The sequence below is a fragment of the Gekko japonicus genome, unplaced genomic scaffold, assembly GCF_001447785.1.
Source record: "Gekko japonicus isolate JY-2015 unplaced genomic scaffold, Gekko_japonicus_V1.1 scaffold388, whole genome shotgun sequence".
Taxonomy (NCBI): Eukaryota; Metazoa; Chordata; class Lepidosauria; order Squamata; family Gekkonidae; genus Gekko; species Gekko japonicus.
In genome coordinates this window covers 311,856-334,977 of record NW_015162490.1, presented here as the reverse complement: position 1 = coordinate 334,977, position 23,122 = coordinate 311,856, and the positions used below count along the sequence as shown (strand labels likewise).

Here is a 23,122-nt window from a genome sequence, read left to right as displayed (position 1 = left end):
AGCATCCCCTGCCCCAGATCCCCTATCTATACCTTGTGGCTAATAGCCACTGATGGACCTCTGCTCCATATGCCTATCTAATTCCCTTTTGAAGCCGTCCAAGCTTGTAGCCGCCACCACCTCCTGTGGCAGTGAATTCCATGTGTTAATCACTCTTTGGGTGAAGAAGTACTTCCTTTTATTCGTTCTAACCCGACCGCTCAGCAATTTCATGGAGTGCCCACGAGTTCTTGTATTGTGAGAAAGGGAGAAAAGTATCTCTTTCTCTACCTGTTCATTCCCATGCATAATCTTGTAAACCTCAATCATGTCACCCCTCAGCCATCTTTTCTTGGCCAACAGTCACAGATCACAGGGCTGTTTGTAAATCCCAAGGAATACACATCATAAACTTTCTACCTATTTAGTAATGAACGGTAGCATACATGTTTGCCATCTGTCTCTGCTGCTGAAGGGTTCAAGATGTTCTCATCCTCTTGAACAGCTTCCTTCACATCTGGCTCTTCCATGAACACGGGCTTTTCTTGCAGTATCCACTTCCTGTAGACTTTCACTACCTTCTCAGTTGACGATATCTCTGATGAGGGCAGTAAAAAGGCCTAAAATGTTGACAGGAAGCCTGAGTGACATGTCATAGAAATGAAACTGTGTACTGGGAAAGACAGAAGGCATATCATGGATCATTTAAAGCAGCCCCTTCTATCAAGGCAGAATCCGCCCTGCCAAAGATATGCATGGGCAGGGGCGGATTAACCATTAAGCAGACTAGGCACGTGCTTAGGGCACCAGGGCCAAAGGGGGCACCACAAAATTGGGAAAAGGGTGAAAAGCTTAGTTGGTACAGTATATTGTGTTATCCTATGAATACATTTTTGTATTGCTGCAACCTGCATTGTATTTCTGGTCAGACAGGTCAACCACTAAAATGGACTGGGTCAGTGTGGAAAGGAGGGGGGCACCAAGATTGGTCAGTGCTTAGGGCACCCCTGAGCCTTAATCCACCCCTGTGCATGGGTTTTTTTAATTTTCTTAGGCTTGTCACCCCTTTAACCTACCCTGCTAATGTGCAAATAAATTGCAACCTTAAAGAAAATGGACTGAGTCATTTATGTGAAAATGATGTGATAAAACTGCAGCTGGTGTGAAAGCAAGCCAGAGATGGTGAGAGATACTGAGTGGGAGGAGGAAGAAAAACAAGGCATAGGTTTCTGCAGAATAATGAATGAAGAACAGAAGACTAATCCTCAAAAATGCACAGCCTGTTTTATCTATTGACACCTCAACCCAATGAATATCTCTTGGAAGCAAGCAATAAAGAAAACCAATACTGCAACTTGTAATGTCTTGATTCTGCATAACAGAGTGGATATTAATTTAAGTGCAGTATAAAAGACTACGACAATCATTAAAATCAGAACCAGGAACGTATGAAATAGCTGTATCAAGATGGGTAGCCAAGTTAGTCTGTAGCTGTGTTAGTCTGTCTGTGTCAACCATGCCTTGGTTGCCATAGAGAGGTGGGGGGTGATATACTGGCTGCTATACTGTTATCTGTCTTGACTGAACCATGTAACCTTGAGACCTAACTGTGTCTGGTATCCTCTTTCCCCTGAGATCTGCATACCATTATTCCGGTGGACTTTCTAGTTTAGGTGCAATTGGCCAAGAGCCATTAATGACCTGTTTGACTTTAGTATAATTGCTTGCTTCGCCACTTGTCCCAGTTCTAACAAAGAATCATTAAGAGTCTGGATCCTATCAATGTCTCAATAAACTTTAATTCTCCTGAATGACTGTTATTGGGAACTGATTTCTCCAGAGGCTCTGACAGTCTGTAGCATGAGAAAAGAGCGAGAGTCCAGTAGCGCCTTAAAGACTAACAAAATTTGTGGCAGGGGAGGAGCTTTTGTGAGTCACTGAAGAAGTGAGCCATTTTGTTAGTCTTTAAGGATTCTCACTCTTTTCTATTATGAACCGGTTGGTAATCTGATGCAGATCTGGGACCATCTTCCACTGAACACAGTAGCGGTTACCTCCATGTAGACAGACATAAGGGCTTGAATTCCATGATGGATTTCTGCAGGTAGAAGGGGGGGGGGGATTTCCACCTATTCCCTCCTTCCACTATGGACTCCCTTCCCCCAGGTGCTGTTCCTACGGTCCCCCCTCCTCCATGAGCAACACTGGAGCAGGGTATTTGGGGCTGCAACAGGAAGGAGCGATAAAGTTGCACCCATGGATGGAAATTCCTTCTGTCCACATTACTCCTGTGCTGGATCCAGCCTAGGACCTGCATGTAAATTAAATGCTGTGGTGCAACTCAAACAGCCAATCCATCACAGGTGGCGGAAGAACCAGTGGCGTAATCTTACAATCCCATGCGGCTATGATATACGACGTGGGGACTTGCCTGTCCTGCCCAGGACATCCATGTGCTCAAGATGACTCACAGACCTCATGAAAGAGGGAGAAAACCTATGTGCAAGTCGCTCGGGTGTTTGTGGCTTGCTGCCTGCAACTGTACAAGGATGCAGTGTTCCCTCTAAGCTGAGTCAGTGTGAGCTAGCTCAGAGTTTTTTAGCCTCCCGCTCACACATTTTTGTCTTTGCTCAGGAAGGATGGGGCTCCAGAGCAAACTAATTTATGCAGTAGCCAAGTCACTCGCTCACAACTTTGATGCCAGTAGCTCACAAAGTAGAATTTTTGCTCACAAGACTCCACAGCTAAGAGGGAACATTGCAAGGATGATGTTAAATTACTGTAATTCATCTTTGTATTTGTATTTGCTGTTTGTATTTGCTGTTCATTCTCTGGCTACAAGTGTGAACCTTGCCTGCCATTCTAACGTATTTGACAAAGCGTGCCTTGCACAGGAAAGCTCATACCTTCAATAAGCCTGTCTTGGTCTTAAAGGTGCCACCGGACTCTAAATTTGTTCATCTTTGTACCAGAAGAGGGCAGCCTAACAGGGACCCAGCTAACAATATCCCAGCCCATTAATTTTTCTTCTCTAGAAAACTATACACACACAAAAAAATTGCCAGCTCTGGTCCTTCTTGCTGCTTTTCCTAGAAATACAGCTCTGTTCAGAGATAACAGAGAAGAAAATATTTCTATTGTTTATTTTGCTCCCACCTGCATAACCCCAGGGAAGTTGTTCTCAAACCGTGGCTCAGGACCCAGAGGTGGATCACGACCCTCACAGTGAGAGAGGCATACTTGGAGGCTCAGCTGCAATTGGGGGTTTGTCTCTGCATTGTTCATGAAACTGCCATGAAATACAGCCTGTTGCTCAGTCATGCTGTACTGTATATTTATAAATTAAGGTGAAAAATAAAATATAAACTTGCTCAGTGTTTACTGGCATGAGATGCCTGCAGTGTATATTGGAGGAAAGTAGCATGGAGCGATTTGTAAATAAATCCTGGAAAATAAAGTTTAGATGTAGGTCCCACCGCTAAGTGACTTAGGAAAAAGCACTGCAGCTCAGCATTACAGCACATGCTTTGCCTGCAGAAGGTGCCGGTTTCAATAACTGATTCAGAAGCTTAAATTAAAAAAAAAAAAGATCTTTGGTGGCAAGCACTGGGAAAGACTTTTCTCTGGAGGGAATGATGGTCATGAGCACAGGTATCTTTAAAAGGGGGTTAGACAGATTCATGGAGAAGAGGACAATGGCTATCAGCTATGGTGGCCGCCATCTACAGAGGCAGGAAACTTCAGAAAACCAGAGCTGGGAGGCGGCTGTGGGGAGGGGCTTGGCCTTCCAGCCCTGTTTGGTACTCCAGAGCAACTGGCTGGCTGCTGGGTGAAACATGTTGCTGGTCCAGATGGACCACTGTTCTCATCTAGCAGGCTACACACACGGTCTCTGCCAGAGACCCTGGAAACAGATGGTACAAAATGTGGCGCCATGCCTGCTGACATCGACGCCTGTGCGGGCTCACATTCGGCATGTGCTTTGTCGGCTGCACTGGGTGTGCACTGATGCTTCAAGGTGCTGGTAATCACCTTCAAAGCCTTATATGGCCTGGGACAAACATACCTAAGCAGGGCTCTTTTTGTAGAACAAGCCCAGCAGGAACTCATTAGCATAACAGGCCACACCCAACAGCAGACACTCATTAGCATATTAGGCCACACCCTTGACAGCACAGCACATTAGCATATTAGGCCACACCCCCATGTTACCAGAAGTGTGCTCATCCAGCCACACCCACCTTTTGCTTCTTATTCTGTTTACTTTGTTCTCAAAGCCCAGAGGTTTTTTTTGTAGCAGGAACTCCTTTGCATGTTAGGCCACACACCCCGAATGTAGCCAATCCTAATGAGTTTCTGCTGTTGGGTGTGGCCTATTATGCTAATGAGTTCCTGCTGGGCGTGGCCAACTCGTGAGCCAGCCGGAACTCCGTTCCTGTCCCAAAATAGCCCTGCCTAAGGGACCGCCTCTTCCCATATACGCCTCGAAGAGCGCTACACTCTGAGAGTCAACCTCTCCTGGTGGTCCCTGGCCCAAAGGACGTCCACCTCGCCTCGCCTCGACCAGGGCCAGGGCCTTCCCTGCCCTGGCCCCCACCTGATGGAACAAGCTCCCTACTGAGATCAGGGCCCTGCGGGATCTTATTCCGTTCCGCAGGGCCTCCAAGATGGAGCTCTTCCGCCAGTCCTTTGGCTGGGGCAGCGGGCGCCCACACATGGTCCCCCCCGAGGTTGCTGTCTCCCACCCACTGATAACCGGCCATACCTACCTACATCAATGGGCCGGATTCTCCCTACGGCAAGCTGTGATGATTGATTTTTATATGTTTAGAATGCGTTTTTAAATTTTATTGTATTTATGGAAATGTTGTCACCTGCCCTGAGCCCGTTTTACAGGATGGGCGGGATATAAATGCGATAAATAAATAAATAAATAAACCTACTGCTGGGACTCTATCCCCCCCCCCCCATTAGGAAGGCAAAGCAGAGGCCTCTGCCTCTATTCCACCAACATACTCACCAGTTCTACAGCCCAGCCTGACTTTTCCTCCTTTCCTGACTACAGGGCAGGGTTCTTGCAGTGTGCCGGGGAAGGGGGAGCGAGAAGACTCCGAAGAGGAGCCTCTGACTCTCTCCTCCCTCCCCTTGGCCTTACAATGATTGCAAATCAAACCCCTGGCCTAGCCCAGCAGGCAGAGCCCCAGAGAACAAGTGGGTCACACGAATGAGGCCCGTTCCTCTACAGAACAAGAAAGTGCCTCCCTCAGCCCAGTGAGACAGTGCAAGGATGGGCAAGAAGCAGGAGTGCAGACGATACCACTCTAGTGGCAGAAAGTAAAAAGGAGCTAAAGAGCCTCTTGCTAAGAGTGAAAGAGGAGAGCGGAAAAGCGGCCTTGAAACTCAACATCAGAAAAACTAAGATCACGGCAGCCGGCCCCATCACTCCTTGGCAAATAGAAGGGGAAGTTGTGGAAGCAGTGACAGATTCCACAACCCTGGGATTCAAGATCACTGCAGGCGGTGACAGCAGCCATGAAATTAAAAGACGCCTGCTCCTTGGGAGGAAAGCAATGGCGAACCTAGACAGCGGAATAAAAAGTAGAGACATCACCCTCCCCACAAAAGTCTGTATGGTCAAAGCAATGGTATTCCCAGCAGTAATGTATGGCTGCGAGAGTTGGACCATGAGGAAGGCCGAGCGCCGAAGAATAGATGCGTTCGAATTATGGTGCTGGAGAAGACTCTCGAGAGTCCCTGGGACTGCAAGGAGATCAAATCAGTCAGTCCTAAAAGAAATCAACCCTGACTGTTCCCTGGAAGGCCAGATAATGAAACTGAAGCTCAAAGACTTTGGCCACCCCATGAGAAGGGAGCACTCACTGGAAAAGAAGCCTCTGATGCTGGGAAAGACTGAAGGAAAAAGAAGAAGGGGATGGCAAAGGATGAGATGGTTAGACAGTGTTAGACAGATGGTTAGACAGAACATGAAATTGAGCAAACTCCGGAGGACGGCAGAGTTTGCTTAACTTCATGTTCGTTGCATCGATAACACTGTCTAACCATCTCATTCTTTGCCGTCCCCTTCTTCTTTTCCCTTCAGTCTTTCCCAGCATCAGGGTCTTCTCCAGTGAGTGCTCCCTTCTCATTGGGTGGCCAAAGGATTTGAGCTTCAGCTTCAGTAACTGGCCTTCCAGGGAACAGTAAGGGTTGATTTCTTTTAGGATTGACTGATTTGAACTCCTTGCAGTCCAAGGGACTCTCAAGAGTCTTCTCCAGCACCATAGTTCAAAAGAATCTATTCTTCGGCACTCGGCCTTCCTTATAGTCCAACTCTCGCAGCCATACATATAGTCCAACTCTTGCAACACAATACCTTGCATTTATCTCTGGTTATATCAGCATCCGTTTAGCCCAGGACAAGTGTGGGGCAAAACCGGGGTGATCTCAATGTAATGTATAAACAAAAAATACCCCAAGATGATGATGATAATAATAATAAGAAGAAGAAGAGAAGGAGGAGGAGGAGGAGAAGATTGGATTTATACCCCACCTTTCACTCAGAGTCTCAGAGCAGCTTACAATCTCCTTCCCCTACCCCTCCCCACAGCAGACACCCTGTGAGGGAGGTGGGGCTGAGAGAGCTCTTTCCAGAACTGCCCTTTCAAGGACAGCTCTGACAGAACTATGGCTTGCCCAAGGTCATCCAGCAGCTGCAAGTGGAGGTGTGGGGAATCAAACCCGGTTCTCCCAGATTAGAGTCTGCGCACTTAACCACGACACCAAACTGGCTCTTACAGGGGTGAACTCAAGTGTAGTGTAGAATGTAAATTCAGGGATTTAAGGTCTAGTGCGGAAAGGACCCTTGTCCTCTGAGCAGCTCTGCTTCAGCAATTCCACCTCAGTCTTTGGACTGGGATTCGTTTGACTGGCACTTAGGCTTGTCACTCTATATACAATGGACCTAAGGAGAATTCATCCCTATACAAGGAAACCTCCCTAGAATGTTGCAAATTATGGACAACTAAATTAAAATTTAGCATGCCAGCGGACAGGGCACCAATGACTGGATAACTGAGTCAAAGAGTCAACAGGCAGAGACTGCAAATGAGAGAAAAATATCAGAAAGTGATTTCTACCTAAAGATCGTCTACTTCCATGGCCTTCATAAAAGGGACCAAATTAGTTGACATAGCAAAATAATCCATAATATTTGCACCTCCTGCACTAATGTAGGTATAATCTCCCTCAGAATAAACGGCATACGCCCAACGCTAACCTGGCGAAACACTTCATTGACAAAATTGATGTAGCCTCGCGTAGACAAGAGGACCTGCTGCACCATCTCGTAGACCGCCCGATGTTGCTCTTCAATGCTGCAGACGCTGGCATTGCTGAGCCTCCTCTCGGGCAAGAGGCTGTGGTTGGAATGGCTTTTCTCCGGGTCTGACGGGACGCTGTTCTGCGTCTCAGGGTTTTTGTCTTGCACTGTGCCGCCCACAGTCTTCAATACAAGTAAGAAAGGAAGAAGAGAAATAACATTGATTAACTTGCCCCATAATTGTCTGGAGAGGAAAGGGCTGAAGGGCCTTCGCCCACCCAGTCACTCTCCCCCTCAGAAAAGCAACACCGCTGGCTGCAGCTGGAACAGAAAGAAAATATACATTTTAAAAAGCGTGACGGAACTATTCCCAAGGGCTGCGCCAAAACGGCGAATAAATGCTTCAGTCATTCCACTGTTTGATTTCGTGCAACGAATACAACCACTAAGGTACTGTTCTCTTAAGCTATGCAAGGGATTTGGTCTACCCTGCAGCCTACCCAGCTTCAGCAACAAGGCCCACTTAAGAGTTTTCTTTCTGGGACTGGATGGTGTGCAGCAGGGCTATTTTTGGGCAGGAACGCACAGGAACGGAGTTCCGGCTGGCTCCCAAGTTGGCCACGCCCAGCAGGAACCCATTAGCATAATAGGCCACACCCAACAGCAGAAACTCATTAGGATTGGCTACATTCGGGGTGTGTGGCCTAACATGCAAAGGAGTTCCTGCTACAAAAAAAGGCCCTGGGTTTTGACAACAAACAAGGTCAACAGAATAAGAAGCAAAAGGTGGGTGTGGCTGGATGAGCACACTTCTGGTAACATGGGGGTGCGGCCTAATGTGCTAATGAGCTGTGCTGTCAGGGGTGTGTCCCAATATGCTAATGAGTTTCTGCTGTTGGGTGTGGCCTATTATGCTAATGAGTTCCTGCTGGGCTTTTTCTACAAAAAGAGCCCTGTGCAGCACTGTCTTTTGCTATTTTATCAGCACTTTTTAAATCGCGGCTGAAAGAAGAAACTGTCCTCCTTCCCGGCATCAGATGATACATGTAACAACCAAAGGTGAGGACAGAACTGACATCCACAGCAGGTTCTTCACCTGTTGCGTGAACTCCTGCTTCGAAACTGGTCTTACCTAGACACAAACTGCACGCTGGATTGGCTCCCCCTCTTCAGGTTCACCCACCCTTTAAAAAAAAAAATCTATCGGGCACCGTTCTTCCCTCAACAGGCACAGCTCACTCACTCAGAGAGTTCACGGGGCAGAAGAGAATCCTGTTCCCTGCGCCTCAAAGTTCACAGACACGGGGTTGGATCCAAACTAAATATTCCAGGGGCAAGATGGAACTGTCCTGCCCCCCCCACTTCCTACTGCAGAATGCTGATCTCTACAAAATGCTGTTCCTGAGGAACTCAGAGGCATGAAGGGGGAGGGGGGCAGGGGTCTGCAGTGGGGAGGGGAACCGGTGGAAACTGCCCGTTTAGCCCAGCCCCAACCAACCAACGGAGAGTGCAAGCCGGAGCAGAGGTACACCCTCGAAGCCACGGCAGGGGGAAAGAGGCCTGCGCATGCCTCCCATCTCTTCTCCCCGTTCTCTTTGTGTTTTTTTGTCCCCAGCTTTCAGAACTGTCAACCCAAACCATATTAACTGTTTAACGGTTTTTAAACGCGCCTTGCAACTTTATCACACTCGCTGATCTTTCCGACACCTGGAGATACTTCACAAGAACTGAACAGAGTGTTTCTTGGAAGAAAACTTCCCTTTTAGCCGAGGAATAAAATCCTTGTGAGAATGGAGCTGACTAAGACCTGCCCGTTCCTTGCGTTTACCGCTGACAGCAAACTTCCAGAAGGCAGACAGTTTTAATGAATACGATGCAGTCAGGTCTTTTTTTTTGTAGAAAAAAGCCCAGCAGGAACTCATTAGCATAATAGGCCACAGCCAACAACAGAAACTCATTAGCATATCCAGCCACACCCATGAGAGCATAGCTCATTAGCATATTAGGCTGCACCCCCATGTTACCAGACGTGTGGCCATCCAGCCACACCCACCTTTTGCTTCTTATTCTGTTTACCGTGTTTGTTGTCAAAACCTAAGGCTTTTTTTGGTAGCAGGAACTCCTTTGCATGTTAGGCCACACCCCTAATGTCGCCAATCCTAATGAATTCCTGCTGTTGGGTGTGGCCTATTATGCTAATGAGCTCCTGCTGGGCGTGGCCAACTCGGGAGCCAGGCGGAACTCCGTTCCTGTGCGTTCCTGCCCCAAAATAGCCCTGGATGCAGTTATAAAATCTCTCTTTTTAACATAACCGTTTATTGAATGGGGCACAAGTTTCTGAGCTAAGTTTGTGGGGTTTTTTAGAATTAACATGAACACACTTTTTGGGCAGGAGAAGGACAACCTTAGTGCTGAGTAACGTCGACCGAACTCTTAGCTGCCGGAGCACCACACTGAGGGGTGGGGGAGCTGACTCCGCCCAGCACTGCTCAGCACCGTTTCCTGTGCAGGTTAGGATACACCAAGCCGGCCGTAACACTGGGCAAGTCTTAAGTCAGGATGGATTCGGTCAAAATGCTCTAAAGGCTGCTTGCCGGCAGCAACTCACACCAAAGATAAATTAAGGTTATTTGGAAATAAGTGAATGAATTCAGAACATACTTGAATGATTCTGGGCAAAACCTCGCCTCCATTTTTCGAGTTCTGTGTTGCCGTGAAATATTTCTTCTCCAGAAAAAAGTTCACCAGCCATTTAATAAAAGCGACGCGAGCAGCCATATAGGGGATCTTCGTGGTATAAACATTTTCATTGTTAGAAGTCGTACTGACATATGCTGGCTTGGGTCGCAGGCCGGGGATGTCTGCAAAACACAAAACAGGAAATATTTCATCTGAGAGCCCTGACCTAACATGAGCGGACGTTCGGGATGTCACCTTTCCACTCAGTGGAAACAATGAAATCAGTTACTCAGCGTAAGCAGTACCCTTAGTATTTATTACCGTTCTAATGTAATATAAATACACATAAGGTATCTACAGCACTGAAATGAAACAGCTGACGAGTCACTTTACATCGCAAATTTAATTTAAAGGGGGGGGGATCACAATTTGAAGATGGAAGTTGATGCAGTCCAATAACACCGCCCAACGTTCCCAGCATCCCATCTCCCAGCTACTTTATAAATAAGGGACAATGATTCCCCCCCCCCCCCGGATAGCAAAAATTAAGCTTCACGATTGCCAAAATTAAGGTTTACTTAATAGACAAAGGCTACAATCCCATGCAACTTTACTTAAGAATGCATTTCACTGACATCAGGGGAACTGGCTGCTGAGTAAACCTGTTGCAAGATAAACCCTGTTTACTTGGACTAAATGTCATCAATGACCTCAATTAAACTTGCTCCCATAAATGAGCACAGTATCATAGCCTAATTCTTAAAATAATCAGTTAAATGCGTCTTCTTGATCCCACCTACGGTCCAAATCACACTAGTAATTTTCTGCAAACATCATAGCTCTAATGTTCTCTTTCCACTGAGAGTCTGTTGAAGCCAAGTGTCCTTTTTCTGGGAGGATGGCTGACTTGCCTATTTATGGTCTGGGGCCTGCCTACCTGCGGGACCGCCTTTCCCCGTATGTTCCCCCGAGAGCACTGAGATCCGAGTCACAAGATCGCTTAGTCCTCCCAGCCCCAGGGATGCCAAATTAACATCCACCAGAACCAGGGCATTCTCCGTGGTAGCGCCTGTACTGTGGAACCAGCTCCCCCACGAGATCCGCGCCCTCCGGGATCTCTATCAGTTCCGGAGAGCTGTTAAGACAGAATTATTCCGCCAAGCGTTCGACAACTTGGACTGAGCATGCAGCACTTTATAGTCGCCATTCTGAATAAGTTTTATGGAGTGTAAAGTATGTTTTAATGTTTGTATTGATTGTTTTTAGAAGAGTTGTTTTATTGTATGATGTTGTATGCCGCCCTGAGCCGCTTCGGCGGGAGGGCGGGATAAAAATCAAATAAATAAATAAATATTTAGAATGCTATGTCGATGGGCCAGAAGAAATACTATAAATTTCATATCTTTCCCCCAGAGATCCAATGGATGGGGCACTGGACTGGCGATCTCCCAGCTAAAAAGCTGACTTAGCTATGAAGACTCGGGAGGGGGGGAGGGGAGATATTCCAGCCGCGACCTGATCTACAGGAAGGAAAGTTGCTGCAAGGATTAATATGAGGAGTGCAGACTGCTCCGGCACACTCAAAATTTATGAGAGAGCAATACTTGTTAGAGTGATGCAGTCTACCCAACACGACGAGTGAAAATTTCTCCATCATCTTCAGTAACCTTTCTGCCTAACCGGTAGGAGCTCCTGGCCTTCTCCAACAACAAGCGACAGGTAACCTTCAAGAGTCGCTGGTGATCAAGGTGTCTCCCCTTGCCATTTCTCTCACTGTATCTCCAGACCTTTTTATTTTTGATTTATGGCCAGATTATTCAATGGAAAAGAGTCAACGTTCCTTGGTCTTCGATATTGATTGCAGCTGCATGACAAGCAATTGCAGCCAATTGGAAAAACCCTTCCAATTGGGTCTTCCATAGATGCCTGGTTTGACAAACTTTGGGATGTTTATATCATGGGGAAAACAGTAAACCATTCTTTCTTTGTTGGTTCCCAGTTATCTTTTTCACCCTGTGATTATGATGAAATCTGGAAGCCAGTTATTGGTCTTCTGAGACACAACGAAGTTCTTCCTTGTACAAACGATGACAGAATCTGGTTAAAACTGTAAGGCTATTGCAAACAGGTGCCAATGTGAGTTGCTTTGTGGGTGTACGAAAACTGTACGAAAATTTAGATTTAACCTAGGTTTTCTGGGAGTATCTACCGGCTGATAATGATAGGGGTTTTTTTGTTGTTGTTGTTCAGTCGCACAGTCGAGTCCGACTCTTCGCGACCCCATGGATCAGATCACGCCAGGCCCTCCTGTCTTCCGCTGTCCTCTGAAGTTTGCTCAACTTCATGTTCGTTGCATCTATGACACTGTCTAACCATCTCATCCTTTGCCGTCCCCGTCTTCTTTGACCATCAATCTTTCCCAGCATCAGGGTCTTGTCCAGTGAGTGCTCCCTTCTCATTGGGTGGCCAAATTATTTGAGCTTTGAACAACTGAACAATTTCATGTTTGTTGCATCTATGACACTGTCTAACCATCTCATCCTTTGCCGTCCCCGTCTTCTTTGACCTTCAATCTTTCCCAGCATCAGGGTCTTCTCCAGTGAGTGCTCCCTTCTCATTGGGTGGCCAAAGTATTTGAGCTTTGAACAACTGAACAATTTCATGTTTGTTGCATCTATGACACTGTCTAACCATCTCATCCTTTGCCGTCCCCATCTTCTTTGACCTTCAGTCTTTCCCAGCATCAGGGTCTTGTCCAGTGAGTGCTCCCTTCTCATTGGGTGGCCAAAGTATTTGAGCTTTGAACAATTGAACAATTTCATGTTCGTTGCATCTATGACACTGTCTAACCATCTCATCCTTTGCCGTCCCCGTCTTCTTTGACCTTCAATCTTTCCCAGCATCAGGGTCTTCTCTAGTGAGTGCTCCCTTCTCATTGGGTGGCCAAAGTATTTGAGCTTCAGTTTCATTATCTGGCCTTCCAGGGAACAGTCAGGGTGGATTTCTTTTAGGATTGACTGATTTGATCTCCTTGCAGTCCAAGGGACTCTCAAGAGTCTTCTCCAGCACCATAGTTCAAAAGAATCTATTCTTCGGCACTCGGCCTTCCTTATAGTCCAACTCTCGCAGCCATACATGACTACTGGGAATACCATTACTTTGACCATGCGGACTTTTGTGGGCATTATTTTTGCCAAGAAACCCCCATGGACAGTATCAAAAGGCTAAAACGATAGTTTTACTTTTGGATTACTCTTTTTTGTGTACTTAACAATTAATAACGTTAAAAATTTTATTAAAAAAGAGTCGCCAGTGATATTTTCCAACCCAAATGAGATGAAGGAACTTTCCAGTGTTCCAGGGACTCATCAGCCTTCTGGCAGGCACCCCTCAGGCTTCCCAGCGATCCTTTACTTGCTAGGAGTGCCATACAGATGCTGGTATCTCTGGAGGGAGGGAGCGGGAGAAGGGTCTTGTCTGTGGACCTGAGAGCAAATTTATAGTAGTGATGAAACTTTGAAGAGGGCTTGAGAGAACAATCCAACTGTGCAACCTGCCAAAAGACTGAAAGCCCCACATTTCAAGTTTCATTCAGTTACAGATGATTACAGATAACTACAGGTTCTTCCAACAAGCAACAGTGACACACGTCTTTTGTCGGGTCTTAAATTTGGTTATGAAAAACACAACAGAAAACCCCAAATCCCCACAAGATTCAACAGTGTTGAATCAACAGTGTTTACTGACCCCTAAGTGGAGTGATTAACACTTGGAATTCACTGCCACAGGAGGTGGTGGCGGCTACAAGCATGGACGGCTTCAAGCGGGAATTAGGTAAGCATATGGAGCAGAGGTCCATCAGTGGCTATTAGCCACAAGGTATAGATAGGGACTCTGGGGCAAGGGATGCTCTGTCATCTTGGTGCTTGGGGGGGCCAACAGTGGGAGGGCTTCTAATGTCCTGGCCCCACTGGTGGACCTCCTGATGGCACCTGGTATTTCTGGCCACTGTGTGATACAGTGTTGGACTGGATGGGCCTTTGGCCTGATCCAACATAGGCATCTCTTATGTTCTTATATGGAGCAGAAGTCCATCAGTGGCTATTAGCCACAAGGTATAGATAGGGACTCTGGAGCAAGTGATGCTCTGTCATCTTGGTGCTTGGGGGGGTCAACAGTGGGAGGGCTTCTAATGTCCTGGCCCCACTGGTGGACCTCCTGATGGCACCTGGTATTTCTGGCCACTGTGGGATACAGAGTGTTGGACTGGATGGGCCTTTGGCCTGATCCAACATTGGCGTCTCTTATGTTTTTATGTTCTTAGGACTGGATGGGCCACTGGCCTGATCCAACACTGGCTTCTGTTATGTTCTTATAAGAGGGAACTAGGTAAACATGTGGAGCAGAGGTCCATCAGTGGCTATTAGCCACAAGGTATAGATAGGGGCTCTGAGGCAAGTGATGCTCTGTCATCTTGGTGCTTGGGGGGGCCAACAGTGGGAGGGCTTCTAATGTCCTGGCCCCACTGGTGGACCTCCTGATGGCACCTGGTATTTCTGGCCACTGTGGGATACAGAGTGTTGGACTGGATGGGCCTTTGGCCTGATCCAACATTGGCGTCTCTTATGTTCTTATGTTCTTAATGCTGGAACATGGAATGCAATGCAGGAGCAGCCATGCAGGAGGAAGAGAGACGAAGGAAGGGGGCTCCCATCCAGTGACTGGTAGTACAAACAGCACTCCTGGCGGAGGCGTGGCTGCACTGTGGGCAGAACATCTGTCCCCAGATCCGTGCTGGGAAGAACGGCCTGACGCCACTTCAGAAACGGAGTCTGAAGCCTCCTGCGGAGCGGAGCTGTATTGCATCCACACAGGACATTATGTCCAAGCTTGGGCATCTCTGAAGACGAATGCATGCTGCCTTCCTCCGCTCTGCAGACTGCCTGACTCAAGATCTACGCACTAGCAACTGGGGAGCTGAACTAGAGCTGAGTAATTTATAGCCTGCCAAGGGACAAAATATGCTCCTATTCGCATAAGAAGGCATATACGTGGTGAAGCATGAAATACGGTACAGAAAAGTCTTCCACATTGATTTAAATGATTAAAAATAATGAATACCTACCAAGCACAGGTTTGTAGAGGTTGGTTAGTTTTGTGAAAGATGGAAACAAATGAGGAAGATAATACTGTCGGAACAGGGCAAAGAGGAACTTAAAGCCAGTGTCACGGTTCTCCTTGTTCTTCCATTCCAAGCTTGCAGCCTTCACGGAGTTAAAATAAGTTTATCACAATTATACACTGAAAATGTTTAATGTCCATTCTGTTTTAAAGTATCCTCTCTCTCCTGTGCCGTCTCCAGATCTCAAGCTGGGGAACATGCAGACATGCGGCACAATAAAAACTAACAGTAATGAGATTCTGATGAGCCTCCCCAACTGTGGGGGAGACGTCAAAAACATTGTTGCTTAGACGGTGCACAGGAAGATGTCTGAAGGATGTGAGGTCCTGAGCTACCCAGAACTTTAACCGTCAAAGCACACACGTTAACAGAAACAACAGTTAAAACAGCAGCACAAAACTAATAGTTGAAGATGGCAACAGTCAAGATTAAAAAAAGAAGAAGAAGAGGAGGAGGAGATTGGATTTATACCCCGCCCTTCACTACCCAAAGGAGTCTCAGAGCGGCTTACAAACTCCTTTCCCTTCCCCTCCCCACAACAGGCACCCTGGGAGGTAGGTGGGGCTGAGAGGGAAGAGAGGAGATTGGATTTATACCCCGCCCTTCACTACCCAAAGGAGTCTCAGAGCGGCTTACAAACTCCTTTCCCTTCCCCTCCTCACAACAGACACCCTGTGAGGTAAAAGAAGAAGAAGAGATTGGATTTATACTACCCTGTGAGGTAGGTGGGGCTGAGAGAGAAGAGAGGAGATTGGATTTATACCCCGCCCTACACTACCAAAAGGAGTCTCAGAGTGGCTTACAAACTCCTTTCCCTTCCCCTCCCCACAACGGACACCCTGTGAGGTAGGTGGGGCTGAGAGAGCTCTTGACAGATACTGCTCTTTTTTAATTTCGGAGACAGCTCTTATCAGAACTATGGCTTGCCCAAGGTCATCCAGCCAGGTGCAAGTGGAGGAGTGGGGAATCAAACCCGGTTCTCCCGGATTAGAGTCCGCGCACTTAACCACTACACCAAACTGGCTCTCTCAACTCTCAAAAGCATACATAAATGAGACATATTGACAAAGATGGTGCCAAATAAACACGGGGGGAGGGTATCCCACAAATAAGACTCAGCCTCAAATAAACCCCTCTCTCTCTGGGATATACATGCTGAACGTTCAAACGCAGGCCCCCAGGGGAAGGCCCAAGTTAATGACTTCTACTGATACTCTGCACCATGTATACTCACCTGGATTACCATGTATTTTAACAATATCTTAAGAAAGTAGCAAGTTGAGTCCTCGGCAATTTTTTCACCCGTAGCATGTGGTAGAAGAGGTGTTATTTCTTCAGGATAAATCTTTGCTGAAAGCAGGGAAAACAAGACTTTTTCAACAAATTAACACACAGTGGCATAACCATTTGAACTCCATTCTCAATTGTTAGCAGTCAGACCCCTCTTCTCGCTGAGGGGCAGTTTATAGCTAGAATAATGATAAATACCCGTCTTAAAATATCATCTCAAATCATAAGTGCAGGACACTGCTTGGCCCAAAATGAAACAAAAATGGATGCCAGTCAGATGCAAGTCTGGGCACGTAGTTTAGAAGTGTGAGTAAGAATGGCTGTTTACTGCCCCCCCCCCACACCTCGGAGAGATGCGTAATTTGGGACAATGCATCTCCCAAAAACCTACTGACTCACCCTTGGACTAATTCCATCAACACCCACAGCCTCACTCGATGTACACACTTACCCTAATAGAGCTGCAGTTAATCAACATTTAATTCTATTCACCTAACCCACTAGCCCTTCTTGCTCGGCACTTGCGGGGTCATCAAACTTCTCCCACACCATTGTCCACCTCAGGCAAGCCCATTAAGCTATTGTTTTTCTGGCAAATACATCAACCTGCCCCAGGATACATTTTGCCCTATATCTGAAGCACCCGGCTTCCTAGTAGAGTTTGTGTGTGTTGTGCGACCACATATACCCCCACTTTGTGGGGTTCTTTTTCTCTCCTGCACAGAACAAAATGCTGGCCGTTTTGCTCTTCAACTTGCTGCTTCTGCGGACATCTTTGAGATTGGTAATTATCACCCTTCCCCAAAAAGCTCTCCCTCTTTCCTCCCTGATTTTCTCTTAGCTAGCTTTGTACGTGTTTTCATTGTGTATGTATGTATGTTTTGCTCATTTCAATTTCTTACTAACAAAATACCTTTCTGGTTGAACTTCTGCCTGATTTATCTGAGAGTTCTCTTAAGGGAAAAATCCCCGTAAACATTGGTGGAGAATCCCAGTTACCCCATCTCACTCTGTCTCCTTTAAGCTAATTCCCCCAACTAATTAGGAGACTGCCTCTTTGGGTAACACAATGTAATTGTCCAGCACATGCCACAGTAAACTGCCAATAAGCGTACTTTCAATTGATACTCAATGAACGACTAAACATGTCTGAGCGGTGGCACAGTGGGTATATCCCACTGCCTTAACATCCGAACTGTGTCAGTTCGAGCCCCGCGGTGGTGTGAGCAGCCAGCCTGTTGTCCCCAGCTCATCGTCCACCCAGCGATTCGAAAGCCTCGGCGAGTAGAAAAAAAGGGAACCACTCCTTAGAGAGGGTGGGCACACCAACTCCCTTGTGGGAAGGTGTTAGCTGTCGGTCGTGACGTCCTGCTCCAGGATCGGAAAGCGGAAGAAACTACTCGGCTACAAAAAATCCCTGCAGTGGGATGCTCCGGCCAGGCGGTGGCAGTGTGGCGATACGACATACGGGTCCTGAAGCCCCAACGTCATCAAGCTGGTCAACGCAACCGTTCAGGACAAGACTGATCCAAGCCAGAGATGTTTCCACCGTGCAGTCACAGCGTGTGCAATTTAAAAAAAAAAATGAATTGTATGTTGTCTCTCCTATCCCCCTATGAAACATTGTTAGTCCCCTGTCTAAAAGTGTAACTGTAAATCACTTTGAGCCCACTCGTGGGGAAAGCGATTAATACATCGAAATTATTATTATTATTATTATTATTATTATTATTATTATTATTATTATTATTATTATTATTCCTCTGATGTTTGAGTATGTATGTACACCGACACACTGAGTAAAATTCATCTATTTGTTTATTAAAACTTTTACACTCCCCTTTTGGCTCAAGTTGGAAGCCTCCCTCAAATCTAAGGAGCCCTCCTCGAATTTAAGTGGTCTTCGATTGCAGGAAAAGCCACTTAGGTCAGAGGGAGGCTCTTTGGGCTCAAGAAAGGCCACCTGGAGGACAGCTGGATCCCTCCCAGTGTATTTTCCACTAGCAGGTCTGCTGAAATCCGCCTTCACCCGTCAGCCATAGAACTTTTACAACAAGGCCTGGTGATCAGATGGAAAACGAGCAACAAAAATGACAAGGCGGAAGAGCCCATTGTTTCACCAGCAATGGAGGACTCTTTACTGGGCTCTTTACTGCCGGAGCTCCGCTCCTGTGCGCTCCTGCAGGAAATGACACATGCTGCTGCTGATGAATGTCACCAGTTTGCATGAGGGGGTAACGGATGAGGAGCTAATGCCCCTTGCTGATACCGCTGAAGGTGTTTGGAGCATCACTGGGACTTCTCACCTGGACTTGTTACAGGGCCATTTTCACGGCCCAGTCCACGCCTGGGTCCTCCTTAGTCCAGGGGTATCGAACTCATTTGTTACGAGGGCCAGATCTGACCTAAATGAGACCTTGTTGGGGCCGTGAAGCCTCATCGACAAGCAGCCATTCGGAAAATGACTGAGCCAAGCCAGAAGACGTTTACACCGTGCAGTGACAGCATGTGCAATTAAAATGAATATATGTTGTCTTCCCTATCCCCTATGAACATTGTTAGTCCCCTGTCTAAAATGTGTAACTCTACATCACTTTGAGCCCACTGGGGAAAGCGATTAATAAATTGAAATTATTATTATTATTATTATTATTGATAATGATAATACTAAATTGAGCAGACAGGCAGTGCTATGTTCAAGAGGCAGGTTAGAAATACCAAGGGCTTCCCCAGAACCACAATTCAAAAGGTTCCCCACAAACCGACCACATGCAACGTATTACTATGAAGGCCTGGTTGCTCCACTGGTCTGTGAGGCAGGTGAGTGGAGAAAGGACAAGATCTTCAAGTGGACTCCCATTCATATATTTGCAGGCAATCAGAGGGCCCCACAGCCAGAAACGGTCTACCTGTTTTATCATGAGGGTGACTACCCCGAATCAGTTCAAATCCGGGGGGGGGGGGGAGAGAGAGAGACTGGCTGAGACTGTCCAATCTGAGTCCATACTTCTTTATGGGTATATTAAAACCTACCAATCAATACTCCAACCTGGAAACTTGACAGAAGAAGAGGAGGAGGAGGAGGAGGAGATTGGATTTATACCCCACCCTTCACTACCCAAAGGTGTCTCAGAGCGGTTTACAAACTCCTTTCCCTTCCCCTCCCCACAACAGACACCCTGTGAGGTGGGTGGGGCTGAGAGAGTTCTTGACAGATACTGCTCTTTTTCAAGAACATCTCTGACAGAACTACGGCTTGCCCAAGGTCATCCAGCAGGTGCAAGTGGATGAGTGGGGAATTAAACCCGGTTCTCCCTGATTAGAGTCCATGCACTTCACCACGACACCAGAAACTCTACAAAGAACTACGAACCATCTGGCAAGTGGAGGGGCGGGCTAATGAGGGTATCCAGTGTACATGGACCGTTGGACGACATCACTGCAGGAAAACCGGGAACGAGGCAGGCGAAGATTAACAGCTGTTCTTCTGCACAATTGGTCTGGAGAGCTTGCAGCCAGAGGAGAAACAATCTGATTCCTTCACATCTTATCTAAAAAGGGGGGAGGGGGGATAGAAAGCCACACTGTATGAAATGACAAAGACCCATGCGGCTGAGAAAATAAGAAATCACCCGAACAGCTTCATAAATGGCTTTATCTTAACTGAATCAATTGCCTTGAATGAGAGGATATCTGAGCCCAGAACTAAAACATCTCCTGTCCATTAACACAAGATTAGTGCCTTCCATTAGGGTACATATTTAATGACTGGTCTTTGATCAACCACTGTTTAGATGCTGCTCCCCAAAGCATATATGGTACGCACACAGAAACAGATTACCAACTGACATGTCATTACCATCAATGTTCCCTCTAAGCTGAGTTAGTGTGAGCTAGCTCGCAGTTTTTAGTCTCCGGCTCACATATTTTTGCCTTAGCTCAGGAAGGATGGCTCCAGAGCAAACTAATTTATGCAGTAGACAAATCACTTGCTCACAACTTTAATGCCACTAGCTCACAAATCTACAATTTTTGCTGGCAAGACTCCATGGCTTAGAGAGAGTACTCATTACCATATGAGTTACTTGCTTGCTATAAACAGTTTCTTTTGCAGGCCAATTGGTGGCTATTCCCATAATAACATTCTTCCCTTAAAACAGACCACTGACTATATTGATCAGGCCTACAGTGCACAATTACATCTGGCCATCCAGCATCTGTACTGTGACATTCCTTACATATATTTATGGCTCCATTTGGACAATCTTCCAAACCACAGTTTGGAAAATCCTGAATGTGCCACAGCCTCATATACTCCTTCTCCCCTCACAAGTCTCTCCAACCTTTTACAGGCCGTGACAACCATAGTTTGCTAAGATGTCCTAACTGAGCAGCCTCTGGCTAGTACCAGTCTCCAAACCATGGACGGAAGCGGGGTTTGCAAAGCATGACATTGATGGTTAGCACTAATCATACTCTGTTGAAGTATCATAGCAAACTATGGCCACTGCAACCTGGTGTCAGACCCCCAAAGCAGGAGAACAAACCCACGTTCCAAAGAAGTAAGATTTATTTCCAAAGCATGGTTGATCATGAACATACAGAGAATTGTCCAGAATGACTACAATACACAGGGGCAGTATAATATAGGAACTTCAAACTTGGTTAACCCAATGGGCTAAACTCCCTCGCAAGGGAGTTGATTAGAAAAGGCGCGAAGCAGCCTGAGAACTCCAACGGCTCATACCATAAACACAAGTTCAGTTCACACGGGAATCTAATTAAGCAAGGCAAGAAGACATAACACTCCATCGTCCACCTGTAGGAGAAGCTTGGCAGTTACAGTCGCATACCAGAAGAGAATAACACGGGGAGGGAGGGAAGAGGGACACATCCCAGAGAAATGGCAGCTCGCTGACATACTGCCCACCCGAAAATACCACTCACCCACCGTCTCCCGGCCTGGGCGGGAGATCTCCCGGTTTGCCCGGGAGACCTCCAGGTTTGCCCGGGAACTGCTTGTGAAACGCCCGAACATGATAAGGGGCCCGAATATCCCCTTCTTCCACCCATTCGCGGTGCTGGGGACCGAAATCAACCCATTCCACAAGACACCACAGTTTACCACGTTTGAGCCGGGAATCAAGAATGCCAGAAATTTCATAATGTTCCTGGCCGTCCACCAAAACAGGAGGTGGTTGAACATTACTGTTCCTCCATTGACATTGACCAGTATCTTTTTTCAACAAACTGACATGGAATACAGAATGTAAAGATTGTAAGTTTTTAGGCAAAAGTACATCAACAGCCACACCATTCAACACTTTGCGAACCTTGAATGGACCAATGTATTTCCAACCCAGTTTTTTACTGGGACGTAACATTTTAATGTTTTTTGTGGAAACATAAACCGAATCACCAGGTTTGATATCCCATTCCTTGGCTCTATGTTTATCAGCTTGCACTTTATATTTTTCTTTAGCCAAATCAAGAGTGTGACACAGTAGAGGCCAAGCTGATTGTAGAGACTGGCACCACGAGTCCGCATCAGAATGGGGTTTGGAGTCATCCCCCGACCTGTCAAGAAAAGGGAGAGGAGGGCTATCGTATCCAAATACAGCTTTAAAAGGAGACATACCAATGGAAGAATGAACCGTATTGTTATAACAATATTCTGCTAAGGGGAGCAAGTCACACCAATCAGATTGTTGATAGTTTGTGAAACAACGCAAATATTGTTCCAAGGTTTGATTAAGACGTTCTGTTTGTCCGTCAGTCTCGGGATGGTAAGCGCTGCTCAATCCCTGCTCCACCCCCATGAGAGACAACAATTCCCGCCAGAATTTAGAAACAAATTGGGTCCCCCTGTCTGAAATGACCTTGGCAGGCAAAAGATGGAGGCGGACCACATTACCGAAGAAGGCTTTAGCCAAAGCCTGGGCAGTGGGCAAGCTAGGGAACGGTACAAAATGAGCTTGCTTAGAGAACAAATCAACCACAATCCAAATCACTGTTTTCCCTTTGCTGGGAGGCAAGTCAGTGATGAAATCCATAGAAACCACTTCCCATGGCCTGGAAGGGGTGGGGAGAGGATGAAGGAGTCCAGCCGGCTTCCCCCGTTGGGGCTTGGACAGTGCGCAGGTCTGACAAGAGCGTACGAACTCCAGAAGATCTTTGCGCATGTGTGGCCACCAGAACTGTCTGCGTAGGAGTTGGAGAGATTTGACGAAACACCAGTGGCCCGACAGTTTGGAGCCATGCGCAGAGTGCAGGATGTCCCTGCGAAGAGAAATTGGGACATAAAGCCGGTGGCTGGAGTAAACAAACCCCTCGGGGTCGCGCACACAGTCAGGAAAGGCACGAATCACAGTCTCATCCTCACTGGAGAAGGCAGAACGGTATTTAGCTTTCCAATCCCCCGCAGGAGGGGGGGGTGGACTTGCGGCCACCGAAGAACTCAGAGGCGTGGGAAGCTTCCTAGCCCCTCCCAGTTGCTTTGGAGTGAACACTGAGTCAATAACTACCTCCGATTGGCTGTCGTGCTGAGGGAGGCGTGACAAAGCATCAGCCAGCGAGTTGGAAGACCCGGGAAAATGGTGGAGCGTGAACTGGAACTTAGCAAAGAAGTCAGCCCACCGGAGTTGTTTAGCATTAAGCATCCGAGGGGACTTTAA

The 23,122-nt window shown here is 46.9% G+C and overlaps 1 protein-coding gene across 1 annotated transcript in view; it reads right to left on the bottom strand.

The window, feature by feature from the left end:
* The window catches only part of RALGAPA2 (Ral GTPase activating protein, alpha subunit 2 (catalytic)), a 235,075-nt gene that overhangs the window by 185,946 nt on the left and 26,007 nt on the right, over nucleotides 1–23,122 (bottom strand). Inside the window, exons 5-10 of the mRNA XM_015406000.1 lie at nucleotides 19,822–19,999; nucleotides 16,393–16,508; nucleotides 15,102–15,240; nucleotides 9,959–10,158; nucleotides 7,256–7,480; nucleotides 426–599 (exon numbers count right to left, since the gene is read on the bottom strand). Coding sequence (XP_015261486.1) covers nucleotides 426–599; nucleotides 7,256–7,480; nucleotides 9,959–10,158; nucleotides 15,102–15,240; nucleotides 16,393–16,508; nucleotides 19,822–19,999 — 1,032 coding nt within the window. The remainder of the gene's footprint in view (nucleotides 1–425; nucleotides 600–7,255; nucleotides 7,481–9,958; nucleotides 10,159–15,101; nucleotides 15,241–16,392; nucleotides 16,509–19,821; nucleotides 20,000–23,122) is intronic.